Source organism: Spermophilus citellus, assembly GCF_964194105.1.
Source record: "Spermophilus citellus genome assembly, chromosome: 9".
In the NCBI taxonomy this organism is placed as follows: Eukaryota; Metazoa; Chordata; class Mammalia; order Rodentia; family Sciuridae; genus Spermophilus; species Spermophilus citellus.
The window spans coordinates 49,408,476-49,423,383 of NC_138191.1; the positions used below are offsets into that span (position 1 = coordinate 49,408,476).

Consider the following 14,908-nt stretch of genomic DNA (forward strand, 5'->3'; position numbering starts at 1 on the left):
TGTTCCTCTTGGATATGCAACTAAACTGTATTTCCTAAGCTCCCTCAAGTAAAGGGTGTTCTTTGGTTAAGTTGTAGACAAAGAAATATGTGGTGAAAATCACTTACAGGGTCATAAGAATGTCCAACGTGATCTATATATTCTCCTTCCAGCTTGATGCAGAGAATCTAGCAGACTATACTAACATCTAGGAATCCCATAGATTGAAGGAGCCTAGATCCCCAAATTGCCATAGGAATAGAGTTCCCACACTGTATCCTACTGACTTACAAGCAATTAATAAATTTTTAGTGTTTTCATTACTGACATTTGAGCAGTATTTAAAAAAAATACAACTAGTTGTACTCATAGCACAGCATTCCAATAAATATGAGATTATACCTTTTATGGGCAAAATGAGATTATGGCCCTATTACTTTAGTATCCCCTGTCTGGCTTACACAATACTTAAGGGAGAATATAAGTTAAAAGCATAATTTTTGAAGTCAGATTCTGTGAGTTCAAATCTTTGCTTCTTAATTTACTAATTACTATGTTTTCTTTGTGTCATAGTTCATGAAGACAATGGCTATATCTACCTCACTAGACTATGAGAAAATTTTTAAAGTTAACGCATGCAAAGTACTTAGAATATTCCTAGCACATATTGAGCAGTCAAAACAACTAGGAATTATCAGTATTGTTTATTAAGATGATGATTACTGGAATATACCATCAGGCTACCATGAATATCTAACCCTCAAGAAATATAACTGAATTTTTTAAACATTTACTCTGTCTACCAAAATAAGTATGTATTTATTAAAACTTAAACACAAAATGTGTCTTCTAGTGAAATTTAAAAAATGCTTTTGTAGCCAGGTATGGTGGCACACACCTGTAATCCCAGTGGCGTAGGAGGCTAAGGCAGGAGGATTGCGAGTTAAAAACCAGCCTCAATAATACAGAGGCACTAAGTTAGACCCTGTCTCTAAATAAAATACAAAATAGAACTGGGAACATGGCTCGGAGGTTGAGTGCACAAGTTCAATCCCCAGTATCTCCCTCAAAAAAAAAAAAAAAAAAAAAAAAAAAACCCAAAAAACAAACAAAAAAAAAACATGCATTTTAATATACTTCCCCACCAAATAATTGTAACATTTAAATTCAAGGTTGAATTCTTTTTTTTTTCTTGAATTATGGATTAAGCATCCCTAATCTGGAATCCAAATGCTCCAAAATCGGTTTTTAGATTAGGGATGCTCAACTGGTAAAGCCTATGTAAATACATAATATATATATATTAAATCTGGAATGCTTCTGGTCCCAAGCATTTTGGATAAGAAATATTCAACCTGTTGTTACTTGTTTTGTGTGGGGAATGGGAGAAGAGTAAAATCCAAACAAATTTACTCAACAATTTAATAAGACTGACAAATATAAATGGCATGTTTTTAATACAATAAATATTTAATAAGTTGTTCTTGGGCACTGTGCTAGAATAAAGAAGTCAATAAGGCAGTCCTTGAGCTCAAGGAACTCACAGTCCACTGGAGAGGAAGGACAATAGAAACTAGTTTCATTAACATTATTTCTTTCACCTTTTAATTTCAATTTTGTCTCTGTTAAATTTCATAAACAATTAGCAGAAACTCTCTTTAGGTTAATTCTAGAGTCCTATTTTGCAATCATTAATTCCATGAAGTAAACGAATTATTCAGTTTTAGATTAAAAAAAAAAAAAGTAAAACATTCCAGTTAAGTAATAAGAAATAACACACATTAGGGATTCAGTTTCTAGATTCACAAAATTCAAAAGCTTTCCTAAGCTAAAGTAGTTTTCAATTTTTGGTCTTCTCTCTCCCTTCTCTCCACCTCCCTCATCTCCCTTTTTGTTGCAATATAATTTCTCACTAAACAGATCTGAACTGTTCAAATTCAAATGCACAACACAGTGTGCATTTTTCCACCAGGGGAAGTTTTACCAAGCCTGATTTGGTATTATGAAACCTAATCCCTTGCCCTCACATACCATGCATAAAATCTGTATCGTCAGTCACTCATTATTCTCACTAAGGCAGCTTTTGCCAGCACTCTTAAGCATGCTAAAAGGAAAGGATTCCATTAATCTCTTCATCAAGGTGCATTCTAGCAGTTTTCCAGGGCTGCAAACATAATTTTGGGATCTATTAAAGTTTCCATTTATCACTTCAATCTCTTTTCCCAGATGTATGCTCTCCTTCCAGCCTTTCATTTATAAATAATAATGCTACAGTGCATTGTCCAGGCTGTAAACAAAAATTCTAGGCAACAAGTAAGGGGTCACTTGGAAATATTGGTATAAATGTTAGAAAAGTAATGACTTTAATGACTGGCCACCAAATCATTTTGTAACCAATGTGGTTTCTAAATCTTTGATCTTAATAAAATATAGGGATTAGTTAATAGAACTTCCAATTAATAGAGCAACAAAAATCATTTTCTGATGATAGATTACTATAATTTTTAGAACATAATTCTGAAGGTAGTCAAAGAATTGACTAAAACTGCTATAACAGAATTCTTCCTATTTAGGGTAACTAGTACTTATAAAGATGAAAAATAGGAACCAAACTGATATAAAAACTTTTTTAGGAGCTGGGGTTGTGGCTCAATGGTAGAGTGCTTACCTAGCATGTGTGAGGCACTGGGTTCAATTCTCAGCACAGCATATAAATAAATGAACAAAATAAAGGTCCATCAACGTCTTAAAAAATAAAAAATTTTAAAAAATCTTGCTTTATGCCAATAAGCATAATTTATCTATAAAATAATTTTAATGAGAGCTCCAATCACATGATTGAGATAGGTATTTCAAATAAAATGTTGCCTTTTATGTTAATAATTATATATCAAATTTGAGATAGAACTATTCTGATTGACTTTGTATTCAAGACTACAACAATTCCATTTAAAAGCAATGTCTGAATGCTAAGTATTATAGAAAAAAAATTTTGTACATATTTTATTGCCAAAAATGATGACAGATAATCAAATAAAGACTTAATACAAACAAATTCCATTATTATAAAATTCAGGAAAGGAAGTGAAATGAAGGACAAATTCAAAGAAATCAGGAATATGTAAAAATGTATGTGTGATTATATTTTTCAATGGGTGACAGTATGTTCTTAAGTCACTAAGGTATTTGGAGTCCACTAATATACTCAATACACTGACGTAAGAGTTTCAACTTCAAACATTACATATATATAATAGCATATGTATAATATATATTAAATATTATATTCTTTGCCAACTCATCAAAATTTTTCTAGAAATCGTCATAAATGTGTGTGATATGCAGATTTTAAAAACTATTAAGCTATGACGCATATAAGCAAAAAAGATGGAAAATCAAGGTGTTGAAGCACAAATTTTATAAACTTACAGAGGCAACAAAAGGAAAAAATAGGCTAGGGGAATCACACATCAAACTAAAAAGGTTCTGCACAGCAAGGAAACAAATAACAAAAAGAAAAGAATATACTTGAAAACTATATATCTGATAAAAAATACCCAAAATATACATAAAACTCAAACAACTTAAGAGAAAATAAAGATTACCTGACTAAAAAAGTGGCCAAAGGAACTGAATAGAAATTTCTCCAAAAGAATGTACAACTGGCCAACAGGTATACTAAAATGTATTCAACATCAGTAGTAGGGAAATTCAAATCAAAACAATATATATCATTTCATACCTCTTGGGATGGCTATTATCACAAAAAAAAAAGATAATAAATATTGGCAAGGATATGGAGAAGAGGAACACTTGTATGCTGTAGGCGGGAATGTAAATTGGTAAAGATGCTATGGAAGAGAATATAGAGGTTCAAAAAATTACAAACACAACTACCATGTCATCAGCAACTCCACTTCTGGGTATATGTCCAAAGAAATTAAAAACAGGATCTTAAAGAGATATCTGTACCTCCAAAGCACTATTCACCATAACCAAGACATAGAAGCAACCTAAATGTGCACCAACCAATGAATGGTGTTTCATTCAGATATTAGGTGTCCCCCAAAAGCTCATGTGTGAGAATATGCAAGAAGGTTTAGAGGAGAAATCATTGGGTTATGAAAGCCTTAACACAATCAGTGAATTAATCCCCTGACAGGATTAACTAAGTGAACATGGGTAGGGTGTGGCTAGAGGAGATGGGTCACTGGGGATGTGCCTTTGGGGTATATATTTTTGTATCTGGTGAATGGAATCTCTCTCATGTGAGCTACTTTCCTCTACCACATTCTTCCACTATAATGTTCTTCTGCCTCTCTTTTGCCCCCAAAGAATGAAGATGGGCTGTCTATGGATTGAGACCTCTGAAACTGTGAGCCCCCAAATAAATTTTTCCTCCTCTAAAATTTTCTTGTCAGGTCTTTCAGTCTCAGCAGCAAAAAAAAAAAAAAAAAAAAAAAAAAAAAAAAAAAAACCTACTAAAACAAATGGATAAAGAAAAACTGGTATATACACAATAGGATATTTAAAAAAAAAAAAAAAGGGAAAAAGAAATCCTGCCATCTGGGACAACATGGATGAACCTGGAGTATGATATGTTAAATGAATACACCAGATACAGAATGACCTGCACTATATGATAACACTAACACGAGGAATCTAAAATAGTCAAACTCATAGAAACAGTAGTATTATGGTTACTAGGGGCTGGAGGGAGGTGGAGATAGAGAATAGTCCAAGGGAATGAAGTTTCAGTTAGAACCTTTACAAACTTTCTAGGTAAGTTCTGGAGAGCTGTATAGCATAATATAGCATTTAAAGTTAATACTGTATTGTATACTTAAAATTTTGCCAACAAGATAGTTTTGTTGTTGTTGTTTTGTTTGTTTTTGGTAGTGGGGATTGAACCCAGGGGTACTTAACCACTGAGCCACATCCACAACCCTTTTTACTTTTTATCTTGAGACACAGTCTTACTAAGTCTAAACTTAGGGCCTTTCTAAATTTCGGAGGTTGGCTTTGAAATTGCAATCCTCCTGCCTCAGCCTCAAGTCAATAGGATTATAGGCAGGCGCCATCATGCCCAGCTAAGATGGTAGATTTTATGTTGTGTTATTATCACAATAAATTTTTTAAAAATGATTAAAAGAATAAAGGGTGCAGGAAGAAACTTTGGTTGTGATGGATATATTTATGGTTTAAACCATGGTGATGGTTTCACAGGTGTATACTTATATCCAAACTCATCAAGTTATATATACTACATATAAATACCTTTTTGTATGTCAATCATATCTCAAGAAAGTATTCAAAATATTTAAAGACTGCAAAATTCGATGCTCATTCTCCAAGGTACCTCTCAAATTTTCAAATCTAAACTTTTGACTCTATCTGCAGGCAAATACTATTTGAACATATAATCTATTTAAAGATTAATTGAATTGTGTCAATAGCTTTTATTGATTGATATTCTAAAATTCATAAACTTTTAAAAATATAATTTAACTAACTACATATTAAGCCGAGAAGTACCCTGAAACTTATTATCTAAATGATATAAAAAGTAGTATACAGAGCACTAAAGAAAGATGGAGGTAAATATCAGGCAATAAACAGCAATAAAATAAAATAAAAATGTGAAAAATTGAAAATATTTATAGTATTTTATAGGACTATATAGCACAAAAAGCCTCATGATACTTTTAAAAATCAAAGATTTTCATTTGCTAAATTGCAATTGTTTCTCATTCATTGATACTTAATTAAAATCAAGGCATCTTAAAACATACTCATTGAAAAAAAAAAAACTATACTCACTGCCTTACACCAATACTTTCATGTATATTAGAAATGAACTTATTTTGGAACCATTTGGACTGATTTATCAAAAAAGAAGTTGACTATATATAAATCTATATAAATCTTGATTACTTAGAAGGCTATCTGCTTAAAAATGTTTCTGCTGTACTCACCATGAGAATGAAAGTGTCCATGTCCATGAGCATGATCATGGCTATGTGCAGCACCATGCTTCACTTCATGACTATGGCAATGCTCTCCATGGCCATGTGCTGGATCTAGAGCACCATTAAAGAGGGAATGACTATGTCCGTGGCCTAGAACACAAAGAGTATTAGAACAGAAGGTATATAAAAATATATTATTATGATAACATGGTACTAGTGAAAAGAATCTAAATTCTAATTCAATGCACTAAACATATATTTGTGAAAGTGTTAAGATTCATTAAAACAATCCTAACTGAGTTCCTGCTAAGATGCGAGCAAAAAAAAAGTAATAACTGGAAATATCACAGAAATATCTGTAGATAATGATGTTTATTCAATTCAAGAAATATGTATTTGAAACATACTATGTGATAGGCATTGGGGAAAATGCACTAAAAAGCACAGACAAAAGATCATTATGCACACTAATAAAGATTAAAGAAGATGCAAGCATATTAACTGAAGAAAAAGCTGGGAACTGATGTCTTTGGAAAGAGGTAAAGTTAAAACAGGTATGAGAAGTCTGACACGAAAGAATGCAGAATTCTCTCTCTACGGCATAACTAAAAATCATCAAGAAATATACTAGCTATTCAAAAGGACAGAAAAAAATATTCACTAATTATCACTTATGTTTGCAAAAATTCTAAATAGCAGAAAACCAAATCCCGCACTGTGTTATATGAAAAGATGATGACCATGAGAGATCATGTTCTAGAATGGTGAAGAAGGACCTTGGTAAACTGCCTATTCTCTAAAACAACAAAAATGTAGGGAAAACAACTACAAAATAACCATTTCAGAACTCTGGTAATTAATCAAAACCATAGCATAAACTGAAAACCATGATCTAAGAGAAACATCTGAACCTTGTTGAGACAACATTTGATGTAACTTGGAATGGTTCCCATTCCATCACTCTTGCCAACCCATGAATAAAGTAGCCAAAAGCCAGTAGGATTGTAGGTAATGAAGAGATCAGATGTCTTCTGGTGCTTTGTTAAAGCACCAAAGCACAGTTAAAATTTTTTCTAAACTTGCAATTCACTGGAACAATACTTTCAATGATATGGATCTTAGAGACTTCAGCACAGCTGGAGGATGAGGGTTGGGGGACAGGACATTATCAAAACAATGGCAAATTCCTAGCAGTATCTCAGCTGCTGAACATTATGATGTTAGCTGGGGCAAACAAGGGCCTGAGAACTATGAGGAAATCTCAGAGAAACAGACAACCATAAGGAACTTTGAAAAACACCAACACATTCCTAGGGAATCTAAAAATCTGCATGCATGCTCTGTACATCTCCAAGGAAGACATGAGAAAGGAGAAATCACCTCTGACCTTTCAATGACCTTGGGAAACCCTGTGCAAGGAAAAAGTATAAAATAAGGCTGTCTTTTAAACTGCCTGAAATACAAAGGTGTGTTTTCTCACAAAGATCCATTTGGCAAAAATGGAAAATTTACAAGCAAGCAGTTTATGGAAAACTCACTAATTGTTGGCTGACTACTAAATTATACTGGCTCAGGTTACCTAGAAAACCATGTTAAAAATAAAAACAAGATCTTAAAATTTCAAGAATACTAGCACAGAACTCAATGACCACATACTGCAGGAAACATACTATTGAATTAGTCAAGGAAAGACTCCCAAGAAGAAATACAGCAACAACAAAAACAACAAATTTTGGAAGGCTAATGTTGCCCTCTATCGATAGCAGAGTTGTTACAATATATTATCAAAAATGTCCAGTTTTCATCAAAAACGATGAGGCATGCAAAGAGACAGGAAATTATGCCATACACAAATAAAAATGCAGTAACTAGTATATTTCTAAAGAGATCCAAATTTTGAACTTAGTAGTCAGACTTTAAATCAGCTATTATAAGCCTGTTCAGAGAACTAAAAGAAACCTGAAGAATGTATCATGATGAGTCACTGAAGAGAGATTATCAATAAAGATACAGAAATTACAAGAGAGAGAGAGAGAGAGAGAGAGAGAGAGAGAAATTCTGAAGTTAAAAGCATAATAACCAAAGTAAAACATTCACCAGAGGGGCTCAACAAGAGCGTTTAGCTGCAATAATAGGAAACGTGAAGGTGAGTCAATAGAGATTCTCCACTCTGAGAAATCAGCAGAAAAAATGAAGAAAAATGAACAGAGCCTCAGAGAAGGGACTAGAAATGGAACCTCTGCATGAACCAGCTATCCCATTACTTTTTATTTATCCAAAAGAACTGAAATCAGCAAACTGTAGCAATCCAAGCTTCTCAATATTTATAGCAGCATAATTCACAATAGCCAAACTATGGAATCAATCCAAATGGCCATCAATAGATGAATGGATTATGAGATTGTGGTATAATATAAAATGGAGTTTTACTCAGACATAAAGAAGAATGAAATTATGGCATTTATTGGTAAATGGATGGAAATGAAGACCATCATGCTAAGTGAAATAAGCCAGACTCAGAAAATCAAGGATAGGATATTTTCTCTCATATATGGACTCTAGAGCAAAATAAAGGAAAGGAGGAGAGAAGACTGAAGATCATAAAGATATAGGGAAGATCAGTAGAGTAGAAGAAGGAGATTGAGACTAAGAGAGGAGAGATGGGAAAGCTGAGAAAATTCAGAATGAATTTTTAAAAAATCATGATATGTGCATATATACATATACCACAAAGAATTTTACGGTTATCTATAAGTAGGAAAAAAACAATCAAAAATAAATAAATAGATGAGTGAAATGAAGGTCAACAGAATTGAGGAAGCAGAATGAGAGGAGGGAGGAGGGTAGGAAAAGGGGGGAAACATGAACTGAAATCAAATTCCAGGCATGTTATGAATCTTTTGAGATGAACCCAACTACAACGTATAACTACAATGTTCTAATTTAAAGAAAAGAAAATTAAAGACCAATTAATAAATGCTGATTAGGAAAACTACTTATTCATACTAAGGGGAAAAAAGAAAAAGTTAAGTCCTAACTCACACATTGTAAAAAAAAAAAAAAAAAAAATTACATCTAAAGGAGTAAAATGAGTAGAAAACCCCATCAAACCAAAATGAAAAGCATTAAAATATAAAGGATTATGTTTATGTCACTAGAATAGAAATATTCCTTAAGCACAGCAGAAAACAGACAAGAAAAATGCAAGACAAAAATTAGATTATATCCAAATAAAGTCCTGTAAAAGTTTAAAGACAAGCCATAGACTAGAAGAAGATATTTGTAACACAAAAAACAAAGGATTAGAGTGATAAAAATATTTATAAATGAAATGAAAAAAAAAAAACAGAAAAATAGGCAAAAACATATGAATAGGTAATTCTAAAAGAAAAGTCTGAATGACCTAAAATTACACTGGAAAGATATATAACTTCACTACTAATCAGAAAAACACTAAGCAAAATTAGAAACTATTTAGTAAAATACTAACAAAACTGTCTAAAAACCCTCAATATTAAGTGTTAATGTGGGTGGGAGAAATTAGTACTTGCTTTTATTCCTTAAAGTATATGTGACTAACAGTCATTTTGAAAGGGAATTTGCAAATTTCTGAAACTATGAATGTATAGATCCTAAGTTCCCGCAATTCTTATATTCTAGCACAGTGAATTCAAAGAACTTTCTGTAATGATGGAAATGTTCTACATCTGCACTGTCCAATATGGTAGCTTCATGTGGCAACAGAGTATTTGAGATGTTATGAATGTTAATGAGGAACTAAATTTTTAATTTTAATTAACTAAAATTCAAATTTAAAGAGCTACATGTGAAGTACAATACAGGGCAATACTACTTTAGAAATACTTGCATATATTCACAAGGATAGCCTGATATGCATAGATTGGAGAAAAAAATTGAAACAACTTGAGGTCATACACAGAACACTGGTTAAATAAACCATAGTGACCCACACCATGGAGTTTTATATGGCTGTTAATTAAAGGATTTTAACGGAAGGATTGCAAAAACATGATATAGTAAATCAATGTGTGTGTGTCTGTCTCTCTCTCTCTCTCTCTCTCTCTCTCTCTCTCTCTCTCGGAAAGATTGCAAAAACATGATATGGTAAACCTATTTCTCTGTCTCTTCTCTCTCTCTCTAATGGAAGTATTGCAAAAACATGATATAGTAAATCAATGTCTCTCTCTCTCTCTCTTTAATGGAAGGATTGCAAAAACATGATACAGTAAATCAATGTGTATGTCTCTCTCTCTCTGCTGTGCGTGTGCGCGTGAGCCAACACACACTAGATTTGTTGTTTTCTGGTATCTGTTTTATATGAATGACATTACACAAAAGAACTAAAGAAGTCTAAAGGGATCCACACAAAACATAACATTCATAGCTCTGAGAAAGCACTTGGAGGGACATGGAGAAGGAAGGAAGGATAGTTCAGGAAGACGTTAATAAAAATCTTTGGACATAATACTTTTGTTATTAAAAACCAATATATGTACTTTAATTTTTTAAATTATCAATTTTTTCAAGTAAATAATTATAATAGAAATTGGGAGAAAATGAATAAACAAAGGGTTCTAACCATCATACCAGAGCCATGAGAATGTCCATGACCTCCATGCTTGAAAACAAATATTCCTATTAGGTTTACCACAAACCCAAGAATTGAAACAAGTAGCAGTCTCTCGTGGTGTACATCTGGAGGAGCTAATGCTCTCTAGAAAACACACAAACAAACAAACAGCATTGATATAATTTCTCACCCATCAACTGGTAAAAATATAAAGTAATATTAACATTTTTTAGTCACTTTCATAATTAAAAGCATTCAAAAAACATATTTCAGAAAAAGCAACCATTGCTATTTTTAAATAAATATTAATTGCAAATATTTGGCCCCAAATCTGTTCCTCTTTGGTATTATAAAATAATACTCTCCATGTTTGCTCATTATTACACTTTATTAAAAAAAATAACAAATATTAAAGATTCATTAGTAAAACTCAGAGGTTCTATTTTCTTTAAAAACACTTTCCAGCTGACTTCACTACCCAGGATGCATCTTTACTTTTCACAATGTCACTATTTTATTCATAGCTTGTAAGCACAATTGCTTTATTGTTTATTCATTTCAAGAAGTTTCACATATATTTAATATTTTTCAACTATTTTACAAGCTACTCCAGCTTACAAATATTTTATCTAATTCAGACTGTGATCAATAAGTTAAAAACAGCTCTATTATATGCTATAAACATTTTTATACAGAAATATAATTTACTGATTCTAGTCATTATATAGTATACCTCAACTCCTTCTGAGAAAATAAAAAAAGCAGTGAAGATCAAAAATAGGCCATTGACAAAGCCAGCCAGAACTTCCGCTCTAACATACCTAAAAAGAAGCAAATAACTACATTATTAAGTTATTTTTTAAAAATTAAATCACAAATTATATTTCAGAGATTTCAAACCATATAACATGGTTATAATGCCAGCAAAGTCCTAGTATTTATAGTATTTTACATTTTACATAAATTGTAGAAATGATAAAATTAATAATAATGAATTATGTTTAACAGCAGAATGCCACAAAACTCACAAATTTGTACAAGCCATTCCAAAGACCTTCTTTAGAGTAAGTAGGTTTAGAAAGACCTTTCACAGAAATGTAAATCTCAAGTTGCCAGTGGCAAAAGAACAGGATCAGATAAGTGGGCAAAGAAGGAAGAATCCAAAGAAAAATAGTAATAGAAAAGGAAGTTTTAGTACTCATTTATTCCTTTCTGAAGAACTCCTTATACCTTCTTCTCTGTATCTTTCAGCTTTCAAATCTTTGGAAAGTGGAGCTTTGATCTCAAGTAAAATAAAATTATCCTTGAATTATCCCAGAGACAACTTGAGATTTCTATTTCTATTACTCTTTTTCTAAGATTAAAAAATTTAGCATAAACTTGCAATTACCTATTTTTAGAATCAATTCTAGCTTCATATAATTCTAATTAAACTGTTTTAAAAAATACCTGTCTTTTTCTCCATGGACTTCTGAAGCTTTCTGCTTCCTACCTGTGTGAAGCATTGGGGAAAGATTTTATTTTTCCAGTTTTCTGCCTTCGTTAAAGTCACAGAAACAACTTTAACTTAGCATATTTAATGTTCAAACTTTATTAAAAGTATGCTGATACTAGTTAATCATTTTGGTTCTTTAACAGAATAACAGGAGCATCAAAACTACTGCTTTTCCTAGCTTTTTAATGTCAATTTCTAAATAATACAATTTTTACTGTAAAAGTATTTTTAAAGTAAAGAAGAAGAAACTCTTTAAATATATGCTACTCCGTTAGGGTGGAATTTGTCCTATCAACCATATTCCAACATAGCATGTATTTCTATACTCAGATATAATGCATATTTCTATCTCCTAACACATACAAGTAAATTAAATTAATATACTATTTGATAAAGTGTATTTTTCCCCCTGGAGAAATGTTCATTAAATTCAAATGATTTGAAGTCAGCTTTTCATTATCTACACTTAGATAGAGGTAATAAATCAGCAGGATGACTGTCCGAAGAATATAAAGCATTTTCTTTTAATCTACCCTTCTAGTCCCATAGCTAATGCTTAATTGAATGCCCTTTGTCCTTGAGTGCCACTAGATTTCAAGATCCAAGGCAAAAATGTTGTTCAGGCATCTTTATGTTCCTAATTCCCAACTTAAAAGTTTTGCTACAAAAATGCTGATAAATTGTTGGACTCAAGTTACATAATTAGTTTTACTATATTTGCTATACTTACAGATTTAAACTAGGCACACTTGCCTTTACATATGACTATGTTCACTTGAACTGAGAGCAGTTCTTGGAATTAGAACATATAAGCCATGAAAGTGCTACTGCCTAATTAAGAATGCCTGGTGTTTGAATGCTCTGAGCCAGGCAGGGAGGGAAGGATATAAGTATATGAATGTAAGCATGTATATATGCATCTATTTACCCACTGTATATTACTTTCATGCTTTCTTTACTATTTTAAAAAGAATCATGTGAGAAGACACAAGAATGACTTTCCATAAAGATATACTGAGGGGCTGGGGATGTGGCTCAAGCGGTAGCGCGCTCGCCTGGCATGCGTGCGGCCCGGGTTCGATCCTCAGCACCACATACCAACAAAGATGTTGTGTCCGCCAAGAACTAAAAAATAAATATTAAAAATTCTCTCTCTCTCTCTCTCTCCTCTCTCACTCTCTCTTTAAAAAAAAAAAAAAAAAGATATACTGAAAAGTTTTGGCTTGCTCTCAGATTCACCCACTGTTTTTTCTACTACAGTCAATCTGCTATTATGACCACCTTGAACTGGAGAATATAAGGAGATTCACCCTTAGGCTTAGCCATCTTGGGTTTAGCCTATTCAGTGTCATTTTTATGAACAGACACCAGTAGTTTACTACTACAGCAATTATTCATAGATTCTATAGCAATTATTCAGTTTCAAATATCACATCAGCTTTTATTCCTTAATCTACAAAAAGAACAAACAAAGAAATAAACAAATGAAAAAATACAATGGAGAAAACAAAATGAGGAATTAAAATGAGGGAAGAATACTATTCTCTTTTTGAAAGAGCTAAAGTTAAAATCATTATGGTACTATAGGGATTCAAATCTCTTCCTAAAATTTATTCTATAGCATGAGACAATGTATTCTAAATGGGAAACAAAAGATAACCTAAGCATTAAGAACTGAAGAGAATTTTTTAATAGTAACCTATTGTTTATCCAGAAAGATTGCTAAATAAGATATTCTTGTTAGATTCCTGATATACAATACATATAAATTATTAATTTTCCAACAAGAATTATAACTTTAGATTTAATCTTCCTTTAATGATTGAAGTATACTTATGAATCTCTTAGTAGCTATAGTTCAAGATTATTTGATTATTGACAACATAGTGCCACAGAAATGTTCTTGTCTGAACTTTCAAGCCTGAATTTATGGTATATAGAATCTCTTGCTCTATAATATAAAATAATATAATTAGTATTTCTGCCTCACTTTTAATTTTACAAATAACCATATTCCTCTTGTTATAACTAAAATCATCAAATTCTACCACAGAATTTTCTCTCTCTTTAAGCACTTGTCACAATACAGGCTATTTACAGTATTTTTACAAAACGCGTTTCCTATTCCATAAGTTTCTTCAGGGCAGGAGCCATGTTTTATTCATTTTTACTTCAGTGGAATTAGCAAAGTATTCAACTTATAGTCGACCCTCAATAAATATCCAAAGAAAACAGAAGCATGTGAAACAATGAGTGTGTTGCTTGCTATGAACTAAAACAAGCTGAGGGAAAATGAAAACAGTGAAGGAACAAGAGTAGAAGAACAGGGTTTAAGAGAATGCATATAAGAGGTTGGAGAGAGATATATGAGAGAAACTGCTTGGGAAAGAGAGAGCTCAGGGAGGAAGTGCTGAAAGAAAGAAAGACTGGTAATATAAGAGAAAAAATAAACTGAGCAGAAGTGTTAAGAAGGGAAGAACACAGAAACAGCCTGAGAGTTACAATGGTAAAAAGGAGAGGAAATGACAAGAGAAAAGGAAAAAGAGAGAAAAATGTATGAAAGAGGAAAGGGAAAGAGAATGATCACATGCATGCATGCGTGCAGGCCCAAGAAGAGACAGGGCTGTAAGGAGGGAGGAAGGGGGGTTGGGGGGGGAGGAAGGGGGGTTCGGGGGGAGGGAGGAGGAAGGAAGGGGGGGTAGGGAGAGGGCGGAAGAGGGAGAGAGAGAGAATGAAAGGAAGGAAGACAAAGGCAAAGGCAGAAGAGAAAAAATTTCAGTGTATGAAAATGGTCATGCTTCTTTTCTTCTTTTTCCTATTCAAGGAAATCCTTCTATCTAGAACAATCTCACCTCAAAGTTTTTGGTAAAACCA

General features: G+C 32.5%; 1 protein-coding gene across 2 annotated transcripts in view; it reads right to left on the minus strand.

The window, feature by feature from the left end:
• The window catches only part of SLC30A7 (solute carrier family 30 member 7), a 74,363-nt gene that overhangs the window by 45,158 nt on the left and 14,297 nt on the right, over positions 1–14,908 (minus strand). For both annotated transcript variants that reach the window (XM_081305035.1, XM_081305034.1), the window contains 3 exons: positions 11,273–11,360; positions 10,557–10,683; positions 5,955–6,098 (listed from right to left, as the gene is read on the minus strand). In XM_081305035.1, coding sequence (XP_081161161.1) covers positions 5,955–6,098; positions 10,557–10,683; positions 11,273–11,360 — 359 coding nt within the window. The remainder of the gene's footprint in view (positions 1–5,954; positions 6,099–10,556; positions 10,684–11,272; positions 11,361–14,908) is intronic.